Source organism: Bos taurus, chromosome 29 (assembly GCF_002263795.3).
Source record: "Bos taurus isolate L1 Dominette 01449 registration number 42190680 breed Hereford chromosome 29, ARS-UCD2.0, whole genome shotgun sequence".
Lineage (NCBI taxonomy): Eukaryota > Metazoa > Chordata > Mammalia > Artiodactyla > Bovidae > Bos > Bos taurus.
Window position 1 is genome coordinate 48,337,428 of NC_037356.1, and position 12,841 is coordinate 48,350,268.

General features: G+C 51.4%; 1 protein-coding gene across 1 annotated transcript; it reads right to left on the bottom strand.

The window, feature by feature from the left end:
• Positions 1 to 4,774: 4,774 nt before the first annotated feature.
• On the bottom strand, positions 4,775 to 5,713 carry LOC112444883 (mas-related G-protein coupled receptor member B5). The gene has a single exon (XM_059883157.1). It carries the CDS (start codon positions 5,711 to 5,713, stop codon positions 4,775 to 4,777), a length of 939 nt encoding a protein of 312 aa, XP_059739140.1.
• Positions 5,714 to 12,841: the final 7,128 nt, after the last annotated feature.

A 12,841-nucleotide genomic window follows, 5' to 3' on the forward strand; every position in this document is an offset into this window, starting at 1 on the left:
CTATTAGAGGAGGTCGTAGGATATAAATACAGTTCTCTGTGCTGTGCTGTAGGGCCTTGTTGTTTATCCGTCCTGAGAACACGTGTGAACGTTTACACCTGCCGACCCCGCCTCCCGCTGCACCCTCCCCGGCCGCTCCCTGCTGGCTCCTGCAAGTCTGTTCTCTATGTCTGTTCCTGTTTTCGCAGAGAGGCTCCTTCGTGTCCTGGTTTAGACCCCACGTGTAAGCGGCGTCCTGTGAAGTTTGTCTGTCTGACTTCACTTAGTGTGACGATCTCTAGGTCCGTCCGGGCTGCTGCGCGCGGCGTCATTCCGTTCTTCTCTGTGGCTGAGTAGCACCCCGCCGCGTGTGCACTGCATCTTCTTCATCCACTCATCTGCCGGTGGATATCTGGGTCGCTCCCATGTCCTGGCTATTGTGACTAGTGCTGCAAAGAGCAGGGGGGTACACGTGCCTTTTTGGATTAGCGTTTCCTCCAGATAAGGAGGCAGCAGAGGGTGAGATGGTTGGATGGCGTCACTGACTCAATGGACATGAGTTTGAGGAAACTCTGGGCAATATGAAGGACAAGGAAGCCTGGTGTGCTACAGTTCATGGGATTGCAAAGAGCTGGACACGACTTAGTGACTGAACAACAGCCCACGAGTAGGATTGTTGGATCATATGGCAGCTCTATTTTTAGTTTTTGTCTTTTTTTTTTTAGGAACCTCCATATTGTCTCCAGAGTGGCTGTACCAATTTCCATTCCCACCAACAGTGGAGGAGGGTTCCCTTCTCTGCACCCCACAGAGGATGTGGTTTTAAACCCTCTTGAAGCCAGTACTTCCCCAGCCCCTCTGGCCCTTGTGTGGCATCTCCTGAGTCTCACCTGAGCTGCAGGAGGATTTTCCGGGCGGGGATGAAGGAGGTGCTGGGGGGTAGAGGGTGGTTCTAGAGTGACTGTCCCCACCGGTCACCCACCCTTGCAGTCTTTGTAGTTTTGCAAAGCAGCCCTTCCTCCTTTTCTTCTTCTGTCTTGCGTATGGTTCTTCTCACTGTAAACCGGCCCGTTTCCCTCAGTTCTGTTTCCTGCATGCATGCCCAGTTGTTCAGTCGTGTCTGACTCTTTGCAACGATATGGACTGTAGCCCGCCAGGCTCCTCTGTCCTTGGGGATTCTCTGGGCAAGAACACTGGAGCGGGTTGCCATGCCCTCCCCCCGGAGATCTTCCCGACCCTGCATCTTTTATGTCTCCTTCATTGGCAGGGGGGTTCTTTACCACTAGCCCTGGTTGTTGTGACTGTCGTTCTGAGGACCTCAACCTGCAGGGACGTAGGTCCTCCTGCAGCTTGTCCTGTGCCACCAGGGAGGGCTTCACATGTACCCGGGGCCAGGCTGTGGGGTCGTCATCCCTGACCCTGCCATGTGCTGCCCTAGGGAGAGACCTCTGGGGAGGCTGCTGTCCACTGTCCTTTCCAGCCTCCTCTGTCCATCTTGGTCTCACCGTCCTGGGGTGAGGCTGGTGTAGGTGGGATCAGAGAGCTGGGTTCTGGTTGCTGGCCTTGTGGAAGGTCCAGCTTGGGTGTGAGCGATACAGCTCAGCCCCCATTCTGCTGGAACCCCAGGACTTCCTGAGACTCCCCAGGAATATTTGCAAACTGCATCAGCATGAAGTTTCTACATGTGAGTTACCAAAAGACCCACCCAAGAAAAGAACCTGGCGAACAAAGAAAGAAATTTCTTGGTTGACGTGCTGAGTCCAGAGAGTGACAGCTTCAGGTTTGGCTGGACCCAGGGTTTGTGCCACATCATCGGAACTTGTTTCTCTCCTCCCCCAGCCTGTCTCTCAACATGGGCTTCCTCCGTTCTCTGCATCACGACACTGTGACTCTGGTTGTACAGACTCCCAAGTTCAAGTCCAGCAGGAGACTAGCAAGTGCATGGAGGGTTTCTTCAGTAGAAGCCCCAGATGAGCTCAGTTAGGCCATATGCCCATTTCTGAACTATTTGGCTGCCACCCCAAGGTCCTCCAAAGAGGACCAGGAGGTGTTACAGAATTAGGAAAAATAGATGGTGAGTTCTCCGAACAGGAAGCCTCAGGCCCTGGCCTGGCCCCAGCTCTGGACTACGTCCACGTTTCCTGCTGATGCGCCTGCAGAACTGGGCCGCACAGCAGGCGCACAGCCTTTCCTCACCTCCCCACGGTGACGGCAACACCCGGGGCGTGTTAAGAAGTCTCCACCGCAGGTGTGGGCCGAGGGGAGGAGACAGGGCACCCTGCCCTCTTTCCCCGAAGGCCGGCTCCATCTGCGTGTCTCCCACCCCAGGATCCAGAGCCCCTCCTGCAGGCGCGGGGGCAGAATGACCACTCCTCCCACACCCCACCAAGGGCCACAAGTTTGGGATGTAGTCACCTGACATAAAGGCAGCATATTATGCAATGATGAGAAGCCATGTCCTGCCCACCATCTCCAACCCCTGTTCTAGGAGAGTCTTGGCCTTGTGGAGCCAAATCCCAGGGCTACAGGCTGAATGTTCACACCCCCCGAAACTCACGTGTGGAAACCCTGTCCCTGCATGTGATGATGTTGGAGGAGAGGCCTCTGGGAGGTGATGAGAGCCTGTGTGTGGAGCCCCATGGAGGAGACCAGGGTCCTTATTGAGGCCCCAGAGAGCCCCCAGCTCCAGTGAGAAGTCACCAGACCGACCCAGAGGAGGGCCCTCCCCGCACCCCACTGGACCTGGTCTTGACTCCCAGCCTCCAGAGCTCTGAACCGCGCAGTTTTGTTCACAAGTCACCAAGTCAGTGACACGTGTTACGGCAGCGCACGTGTACTAAGACCCCGTGAAGGCGTTTTTCCTAAAACACAGCAACAGTCTCCTCTTAAAAGGAGAACGCAGTCCGCCTTCAGGAGACTCCAGAAAGAAAACAAAACTGGTCATAGGTAGGTGATGTGGCCCAGTTCTGCTGATGAGTGTTCCCCTAATTCAAGGATGGTTTGGGGGGCATGGCCAGCCAGTGATGGGTGGGTCCAATGCGGGCAGTCCTCCCTGACCACCTGGGTCTCATCCCAGCCTAGGGCCCTCGCTGGTGGAGATACAGATAAACTCAAGATAACGTGACCACGGGGTTCAGCAGTGGAGGGGTGACGGCTCACACCATGCTGTCAGCTTCTGGGATGGCTGTCACCTGGGGTGACGGGCAGGCCCCCCATTGCAGGTGTCAACACCCCCCACTGTTCCTGAGAGGACAGGCACCTTGCTGACTCCCTGGGGAGAAGAGTCCTCCTGTCTGCTGCCCTGGCCCCCACAGCCCTGCATGCCCCCTTGAGGCCACGGCTCCTGCACCCTGTGCATTGGGAGCAGGGTGGGGGCCTCTGCCCCAGGGCAAGGAGGTGGAGGGCGGTCAGCCCTGGGGCAGTGGTCAGGGGCGGTGTCCTGTACCTTGTCCTGCAGGGGCCGCTTGCACTCAAAGGCCCCAGGACCCTGGCCGCTGGTCATCAGTGTATAGGGTGTGTCCCCCATTTATAAGGTAGGGTCCCCCAGCTCTAGGGCAGTGTCCCCCAGTTATAAGGCAATGTCCCCCAGTTATAGAGAGCGTTCCCCAGCTCTAGGGCAGTGTCCCCAATTATAAGGTAATGTCCCCCAATTATAGGAAGTGTCCCCCCAGCTTTAGGGCAGTGTCCCCTGGTTATGAGAGTCGCCAGAGCTTGGCTAATGAGAACCGATGGGTTCCTGTCTGCAGCACCAGCCTGTCACACAGGGTCCTTTTTTCTGAGCCCCACAGACAAGCCCCATGCCCCATCTCCTGTCAAGCCTCACGTCAAACCCAGAGCTAGCTCGGAGTCTCTGGGGTCGATCCTGAAAAGTAAGACCCACCAGCACCTTCTGCTCACCCTGGGGTGGTCCTACAAGCTTGGGCTGAAGTACTTCCCTCAAATGACCAAAGCAGTCTGGGGACCATATGGACAGCCGAGTGTCACTGTAGCATGAGTTACTGACGGAACCAAACCGGCCCCAACTGGACCTTGTCCCCCAGGTAGCACTGGTCACAAAGCTTTATTTTGCAGGAATTCTAAAGACGGAAGGAGAGGACTTTGAGAGAGAACACACATTCCAGAAAGTAGATCCACTTAAAAACAAAAGCACTGTATTCAGACCCCAGAACATGCCAGAAAAATGGGCAGAGGACAAAGGCACGTCGTCTCCAACGCCCAGGCTTTACCCGAGAGGAATTTTGCATCCCAACCTGGAAACAAGCAGAACTTTCACAATAAGTCAGATGTTGAAGTCGACCTTCTGAGGTTGGTCAGTGTGACTTCATAAACTTTCTGAAGGATAATCTGACAGGTTTTGAAAGGCTCAGTGGGATTCCCCAACAGCTCAGTGGTAAAGAATCCATCTGCCAGTGCAGGAGACACAAGAGACCTGAGTTCGGTCCCTGGGTCAGGAAGATCCCCTGGAGAAAGGAATGGCAACCCACTCCAGTATTCTTGCCTGGAAAATCCCATGCACAGAGGAGCCTGGCGGGCTACAGTCCACGGGGTCGCACAGAGCTGGACACGACTGAGCGCCTGAGCACAAGCAAAGGCCTCAGATGTGTGCATTTGGTTTCACACACACATACACACCTACTTCTGGTGATTTGTTCTCGGTTTTTACACAGAAGGGAGGCTGGGAAGGGAGCTCTTTGGGGGTGCTGACTTGGGGATCTCTCTCCTGCTGGTGGTGAGGTGTGGGTACGTCCACGAGACTGTAGGGACACTGATCCACTGGGAGCCCCCCACCATTCCATCAGAGGCTCACGCTCTCCGTCTTGCCAGTTGGGGTCACTTTCTGGTCCTCAGCATCCTCCATCTCCTCACCCAGGGCTCTTTGAAGGACCACCTTGAGGGCCTCCATCGACCGCTCCCTCTGAAGGCCCCCGATGAAGAAGTAAATGGCAGGGTTGGCCGTGCTGTTGACGCAGGACAAGAGGACACAGATGTCATTGAAGATGTGAATTTTCTCAGTTGTACAGAACCGGATGATACTGAGAGGCAGGCCGAAGAGGAAGCCCAGGAACGAGAGCAGGAGGACCAGGTAGAACTTTCTGGGCTGATGCTTCTGGGAGCTGGCCTGGACTCGCCGGAGCAACAACAGACTGGAAATGCCCAGGACGGAGAACTGGAGGAAGACCGACACAGCGGTGGCAGTCTTAAATTCGTCACAGAACTTTTCCTCTTTGGTGAATAACTGACCGCAGGCATGACCTCTCAGCACATTTAACAGAAAGGTCAGAATCCAAAGGAGCGTGCTCACGATGGCCAACAGGTGCTTGGGGCAATGACACCGATACCAGATAGGGAAGAGGGCGGACAGACAGCGCTGGAAGCTGATGGCGGTCATGATGCCCAGACCAGTGAGGTAGAAGAACCACCTCAGGACCATAAAGAGGGCATGAAGACCAAAGCAATGGTTGAGGAAAGGCTTCAGGATATGGCGGACAGAGAACAGGATCTGGAAGCCAAGGTTCATGAAATCCGCTATGGCCAGATTGAGGCTGTAGATGATGAAGGAGGTCTTCTTGTGAGACAGATGGACAAACCAGATCACGATTCCATTTCCCACCAGTCCGAAAAGGGCCACAACCACAGCGAGGGACCGGAGGGCCACATGCTCAACATCGTGTGACCCTTCAGCCCGCTCTGCAGCGTCAGGGCTGGAATGATGAGTCTCGCAGTAATTGTCCATGGTGAGGCGATCCGGGCTCGGCAGGACTGTTGGATCCCCCTGTCCTGTGACTCCTGGCACTCCTGGGGAGTCAGAGATGGAGGTATGGACCCTCAGGCAAGTGAGGGGGGCTCTCGCTTCTCCCCCTCTCCCCGTCTCCTCTTCCCTCTCCCCCGACTCCTTCCCTCCGTGCCTCCCACCTCCCCTCACTTGTCTCTTTTTCTCTCCCCGTCTCCTCTGTTCGCCCCCTCCCAAGCCCGGACACAAATGCTCTGAGTGCAGGTCCTTCCTGTGGTCCTTGGCTCTCTCTAGAGGGCAAGAGGGCAGCTCAGCTTTGTCCTCATGAGCAGGGCCTCTTGGGCATTCATCTCTACACTCAACAAACTGATCTGCTAGGTGTCCCCTCCAGCTTAGGCTCTGAGCAGAAAGCAGGGTGGGGGGAGTTGGGGGGATCTGGTCTCTGACCCCAAGAAACCCAAGGGATCAACCATTTACAGGACAGTGTGACTGTCCTGTGGCCATACTACAGGAGCTCTAGTACTCAGGTGGGAGTTGACCCTTGAAGACATGGTAGACGTTACCAAGAAGATGATACCGATGCAAAGAAACCACTTGAGGAAGAGCCAGGGGCTTGAGGGAGCATGTCTACTCCAAGGGTAGACCTCTTAGTATAGTTAGGCCATGAAGAGCAGTTTGGGGTACCGGGAGGGAATGATGGATGATGTGAAGGTGGGTGGAGGCATCTGGTCTGGCTCCTTACTTGGGTCCAGGTGCCGAGTCCACTGTGTTCAGCAGCTCAGATGCCCTGAGGTCTGTAGGGAGACCTGTGCCTGAGTCCCTGGGGATCTCGTCAACTCCAGTTGTTTCAATACCACCCTGATTCCAATGACTCAGGGAAGAGGGTCAGCCACGCAGGGGTGTCCTAATCCCCAGGGCCCATGATGACTTAGATTTGGAGAGAGGAGATAAAAGTTACACATGGAATTAAGGCCGCCAACCAGCTGACTGTAAGATAGGCAGATGGGCCCTTCAGGTAACCACAAGGGTCCTTATGAGAAGGAGGTGGGGTAGGAGAGTCAGAGAAGGAGCTGTGATGTGGGAGACAAAGTAGGGGTGATGTGATAGCTGACTTTGAAGAGCAGGGAAAGGGCCCCAGTCAAGGATGCAGGCGCCTCCAGAAGACGAAAAGAGACCAGGGAACAGCTTCTCCCCCGGGGCCTCTGGAAGAGAGACAGCCCTGCTCACACCTCGATTTTAGCCCAGTGAGACCTATATTTTGGATCTTGGGCCTCCATAACTGTAAGGTTATAAATCTGTGGTTATTTGCTGCGGCAGCTCTGAGGAAACTCCTGTGTGAGGTCTCCCATTGCATGGTCAGGCTCAGGTTCTGAGAGGTCCTCTCTGCCCTTCAGGTTACATGCTTCTTGCCTTTCCCCTCCCTTATTTCCAACTTCTCCTTGTTTTGTACTCGGCCTAACTCAGCTCCTCTTCTTTTCTCATCCCCTAGAAGCTGATATTTTCCAGGTTGTGTTCCCCAGCGTTCTGTCCTGTTTTCTTTAAACCACACCCGTGAATCCGATCTCATCCACTCACATGGTCTCTTGTTCGTCACTCAGTTCCCAAACACACATCGTCAGCCTCCATCTCTCCAGCCCTAGACTTGCTTATCCAATTGCCGACGAATAATGCCATGTTTAACACTATCCCCCAAGTGTGTGCTCTTCAATGCATGCTCTCATTGCTACAAATTACATCCCCACGCAGGACCCCGTCCACTAGATCTGAAATGTGGACTCACTGGTGGGCGCCAGGGGGACTTTGGGATCAGAGGGTTTGGGTTGGGTGCCTACCCCTCCCGCTAATTAACTAGTGCATTTGCTTCCCCGGTGGCTCAGACAGTAAAGTCTGCCCTCAAGGCAGGAGACCCGGGTTCAATCTCTGGGTTGGAAAGATCCCCTGGAGGAGGAAATGCAACCTACTCCAGTATTCTTGCCTGGAAAATCCCATGGACAGAGGAGCCTGGCGGGCTACAGTCTGTGGGGTTGCAAAGAGTTGGACACGACTGAGCAATTAACACTTGTATGATGTGCTCAAAAGTTGTACTATAGTAGATGCAAGCTACTGCATAAAAAATAGATAAACAAGGACCTACTGTATAGCACAGGTAACTGTATTCAATATCTTGTAATAACCTATAATGGAAAAGAAACAGAAAGAATATATATGCATACATATAACAAAGTCATTTTGCTGTACATCAGAAATTAACACAACATTGTAAATCAATGATACTTTAATTTAAAAAAATTTTTTTAAGTTTTAAAGCAGACTTTGAAGAAGGAAGTCAGTAAGTAGAAGATAATTCATTTTTACTTATGTTGATTTGGGATTGTTTGTGGAACACCCACGTAAAGACTTTCAGATAGCCAAGATTTTGGAAGGGAGCTGTGGTCTGGAGGTGTAGATTTAACAAACATCTTAAGTGGGAGCTGAAGCTGCTGAAGAGGAGGACACCACAGGGTGGAAAGGGGCAGGGCTGGGGAACAGTGCAGAGGAAGACACAGTAGGGAGTGAGGGCTGGGCAGCTCAGAGCCGGGCTCAGAAGCAGATGGGGGCTGGCAGCACAGCAGCAGGTCCTGGAAGTTTGAACTAGTGAAATACATCAGCAGCTGGCAGGGTTTACCGTATTTCAGATGGCTTTAGACTGTAGATCTGTAATGCACTAGTAACAATTTTCTAATGACACAGGGTTGATCACTAGGAGATGAGTGTCATCAAGAATGACTTCTGCTTTGCTCACCAAAATCTCCCGAGGCCCTGTTTTTGGAAGGAACCTGCCCCCCTGGGCTGGGCAGTGGCTTCGATGGTTGAAGGCTGGTCAGGACAAAGCCATCTTCACTGAGGTAGGCTCATCTTTGGTCCTAGACTGCCTCTTTCAGGAGCCCTGTGACTGCTGGCTTCAGTAGCTGTCCCATTTCAGACTTCTGTGGTTTAAGGCACTTGTCTCTCTGTGCTGTGTAGTCCTGATGTAAAAACGGCATCAGCCAGTTCAGTGGCTCAGTCGTGTCTGACTCTTTGTGACCCCATGGACTGCAGCACACCAGGCCTCCCTGTCCATCACCAACTCCCGGAGTTTACCCAAACTCACGTCCATTGAGGCAGTGATGGCATTCAACCATCTCATCCTCTGTGGTCCCCTTCTCCTCCTGCCCTCAATCTTTCCCAGCATCAGGGTCTTTTCAAATGAGTCAGCTCTTCGCATCACGTGGCCAAAGTATTGGAGTTTCAGTTTCAACATCAGTCCTTCCAATGAACACCCAGGACTGATCTCCTTTAGGATGGACTGGTTGGACCTCTTTGCAGTCCAAGGGACTCTCAAGAGTCTTCTCCAACACCACAGTTCAAAAGCATCAATTCTTCGGCACTCAGCTTTCTTTATAGTCCAACTCTCACATCCATACATGACCACTGGAAAAACCATAGCCTTGACTACACATATCTTTGTTGGTAAAGTAAGGTCTCTGCTTTTTAATATGCTGTCTACGTTAGTCATAACTTACCTTCCAAGGAGTAAGAGTCTTTTAATTTCATGGCTGCAGTCACAATCTGCAGTGATTTTGGAGCCCCCAAAATAAAGTCAGCCACTGTTTCCCCATCTATTTGCCATAAAGTGATGGGACCGGATGCCATGATCTTAGTTTTCTGAATGTTGAGCTTTAAGCCAACTCTTTCACTCTCCTCTTTCACTTTCATCAAGAGGCTCTTTAGTTCCTCTTCACTTTCTGCCATAAGGGTGGTGTCATCTGCATATCTGAGGCTATTGATATTTCTCCTGGAAATCTTGATTCCAGCTTGTGCTTCATCCAGCCCAGCATTTCTCATGATGTACTCTGCATAGAAGTTAAATAAGTGGGGTGACAATATACAGCCTTGACATACTCCTTTTCCTATTTGGAACCAGTCTGTTGTTCCATGTCCAGTTCTAACTGTCACTTCCTGACCTGCATATAGATTTCTCAGGAGGCAGGTCAGGTGGTCTGGTATGCCCATCTCTTTCAGAATTTTCCACAGTTTATTGTGATCCACACAGTCAAAGGCTTTGGCATAGTCAATTAAGCAGAAATAGATGTTTTTCTGGAAGTCTCTTGCTTTTTCGAGAGTGGATGTTGTCAACTTGATCTCTGGTTCCTCTGCCTTTTCTAAAACCACCTTGAACATCTGGAAGTTCACGGTTTTCCTGAAGCCTGGCTTGGAGAATTCTAGGCATCACTTTACTAGTGTGTGAGGTGAGTGCAATTGTGCGATAGTTTAAGCATTCTTTAGATCTTCAGTCTAACACTTTCCCAACTGAGCTATTTTGGCTGGATAGTTTGAGCATTCTTTGGCATTGCCTTTCTTTGGGATTGGAATGAAAACTGACCTTTGGCAGTCCCGTGGCAACTGCTGAGTTTCACAAATTTGCTGGCATATTGAGTGCTGCACTTTCACAGCTTCATCTTTTAAGATGATGGGGAAACCCCATTGGAGAAATGTCCAGAAGGGCAGGACCTAGGCATCAGTGGTGTGGTCCACATTGAGACATCAGAGTTCCCCATCAAAGCAGCAGGCAGAAGCCTGGGGGCCAGGGAGAAGAGGTTGGATGAACAACAAAGCAATGGCAGGTCAGGGAAGACACAGGGAAGTGGTAGGCAGGAGGAACCTGAGAAGCCACAGATGCTCTGGGCTCCAAAGCAGACTCGAGCTTACCACCCGGGGAATGTAGTAAAGGAGGAGGCGGACGGCTCGCTCTTACCTTGGGTGCTGGTTCAGTCCAGGATCCTGTCTGTGAGAGCAGGAAGGACCTTCTCAAGGAGTCTGATCTTGGAGAAGTCCACTCTCTCCCTGGGCCACTGAGCCACCCTCAGGAGCTCCTTAGGAGAGTGGGGCTCTGAGTGTTATCAAGTTGGCTCGAAGCCGCTTGTCTTTTCCTGTGTGGGGTCACTGGCCAATCAGAGTCCAAGCATCATCTCAGGAGCGTATCTCACGGTCACGTTTCCTCCCCCGTTGCCTCATCCTCACATTCGCTTTCTGCCTCGATATTCTCAGAATCGCTGTCTCTACTTGTGGCTTTTTCTCTGAACCAAATCTTTACCACACATTTGCAGCACACTGGAACAAGCCTGACTCTTGGCGTCCATCATCTCGGTGAAGTTTGAGACTTTGAACTACCCGCTATACCTTGGTGGCTTTGCCTTATGTGAGAGTCGTGCCTGGGAGAATGTCCCTCCAGGGCCACACTGCGTGGGATCTTCCTCCTCAACTCACATCCTGATCTTCCCCGGTACTCTGTCCCTTAATCTCTTTCCAAGTCTCAGCTTCTCATATCCCCACAACCACACAGGTGTCCTGACACCGAGCAGTCTTGCTTCTAGACTAGCACTTCCAGGGGGGACCATGGGGTTGGGTGGGAACAGCTGAATCTACTCCATCTGAACACGTGAGCCACGTTCTTTTCAGAAATCACGTCTAGTTGTGGACAGGATGACCTCCTGCCCCTAGGGAGAGACAGCAGGAGGATGAGGATGGAGAGAGGCTAGCTCCGGCCAAGCCCCCTGGGAAGATCAGAAATAAATGATGAAAGTCTCAAGTCATGCCCTCTGGCGTGGAGTCACCATGGTCCAGCCCAGGCTCCTAAGCTTCCCAGGGATGAGCAGAACCAGAAATCATTTATCACACCTTCCAAAGTGTTAGGAAAGACCCTGAGGATGGGAAAGATCGAGGACGAAAGGAGAAGGGAGTGGCAGAAGATGAGATGGTTAGGTAGCATCACCAGCTCAGTAGCCATGAATTTGAGCAAACTCTGGGAGATAGTGGAGGACAGAGGAGCCCCGTGTGCTGCAGTCCATGGCTCGCGAGGAGTGAGACACGACTTAGTGCCTGGAAAACACATTCCAAATTCGCCCCGGAAAGATTTTTCCTGCTATGTTCAGTTTTACTTCCAATTGCATGAGATACTTTCCCGTGATGAGCAGCTGGTGTGGTCTTTCCAAGACTGTGCCTCCCAGAACTGACAATTAGACACACTCGACAAGAACAAGAAGGGAAGGAAAGTGTCCTGCTGGTCGTAGGAGAGGACACTAATCGTATCTGCCCAAAAGACAGGTGCATGCCTAAAGCTTGGCATCTTTGTGTCAGCCAGCTCAAGCGTCTCCCACAGCTGGATACGGTAAGTGAAAAGGGCACCGCGTCCCCCCCTTTCCACATCTCTAGGAACTCCTCAAAGGTGGTTCACAAGTATTTTGATCTTAAGGCCCCAAAGAACTTTGGTGTGTGTCATTTATACCTATTGATATTTACCATCCTAAAGCTGAAGAATTAAAATGCATAAAGTTATTTTAAAATAAAACAATAAGCCCATGTCGTGTTACCATGGTAACTTCCCGACTCAGGGACTGAACCTGGGTTTCCTGCATTACAGGCAGATCTTTACTGTCTGAGCCACCCAGTCTATTTTTAATGAAAAGTAAATACAGATTTTTTTTAAAAAATATAGAATCTCAGTGAGAAGAGTGGTGTTGTTTTACATGTTATGCACATCTTTTCAGTGTCTGGCTCATGGGAAGACAGTTCGAGTATCTGTTTCTGCATTTGATCTGTTGCAAAATGTTAGTTTGGTCGATGTGCATGAAGAAAACCTGACCTCACACAGATATGTTGGAGGAAAAGGGAAGAGGAGTTGGATGGCCTTTCCAGGACCGTTCTGTGAAACTTGAAATGTACATGGATGCTCAGTCGCTTCAGTCATGTCTGACTCTTCATGACCCTATGGACCGTAGCCCTCCAGCTCCTCTGCCCATGTGATTCTCCTGGCAATAATACTGGAGTGGGTTGCCATACCTCCTCCAGGAGATCTTCCTGACCTGGGGATTGAACCTGCATCTCCTGAGTCTCCTGCATTGCAGGCAGATTCTTCACCACTGAGCCATCAAGAAAGCCCATGCTTCCTTGAAGTTATGCCAAAACTTAACAAGTGGTAGTTTCTTCAAGGTTAGTCGTAATGTGGAATCTGAAATCATATCAATAAACTTTCATACACTGTTAAGTTAAAATCATTTATCTAAATTGCATTTTGGTCAGATCTTTTACCATATATTATTTTCATAGTATCAT

Coding starts and splice junctions, on each gene's coding strand:
- LOC112444883 (XM_059883157.1), bottom strand. CDS start 5,713: ATGGACAATTACTGCGAGACTCATCATTCCAGCCCTGACGCTGCAGAG.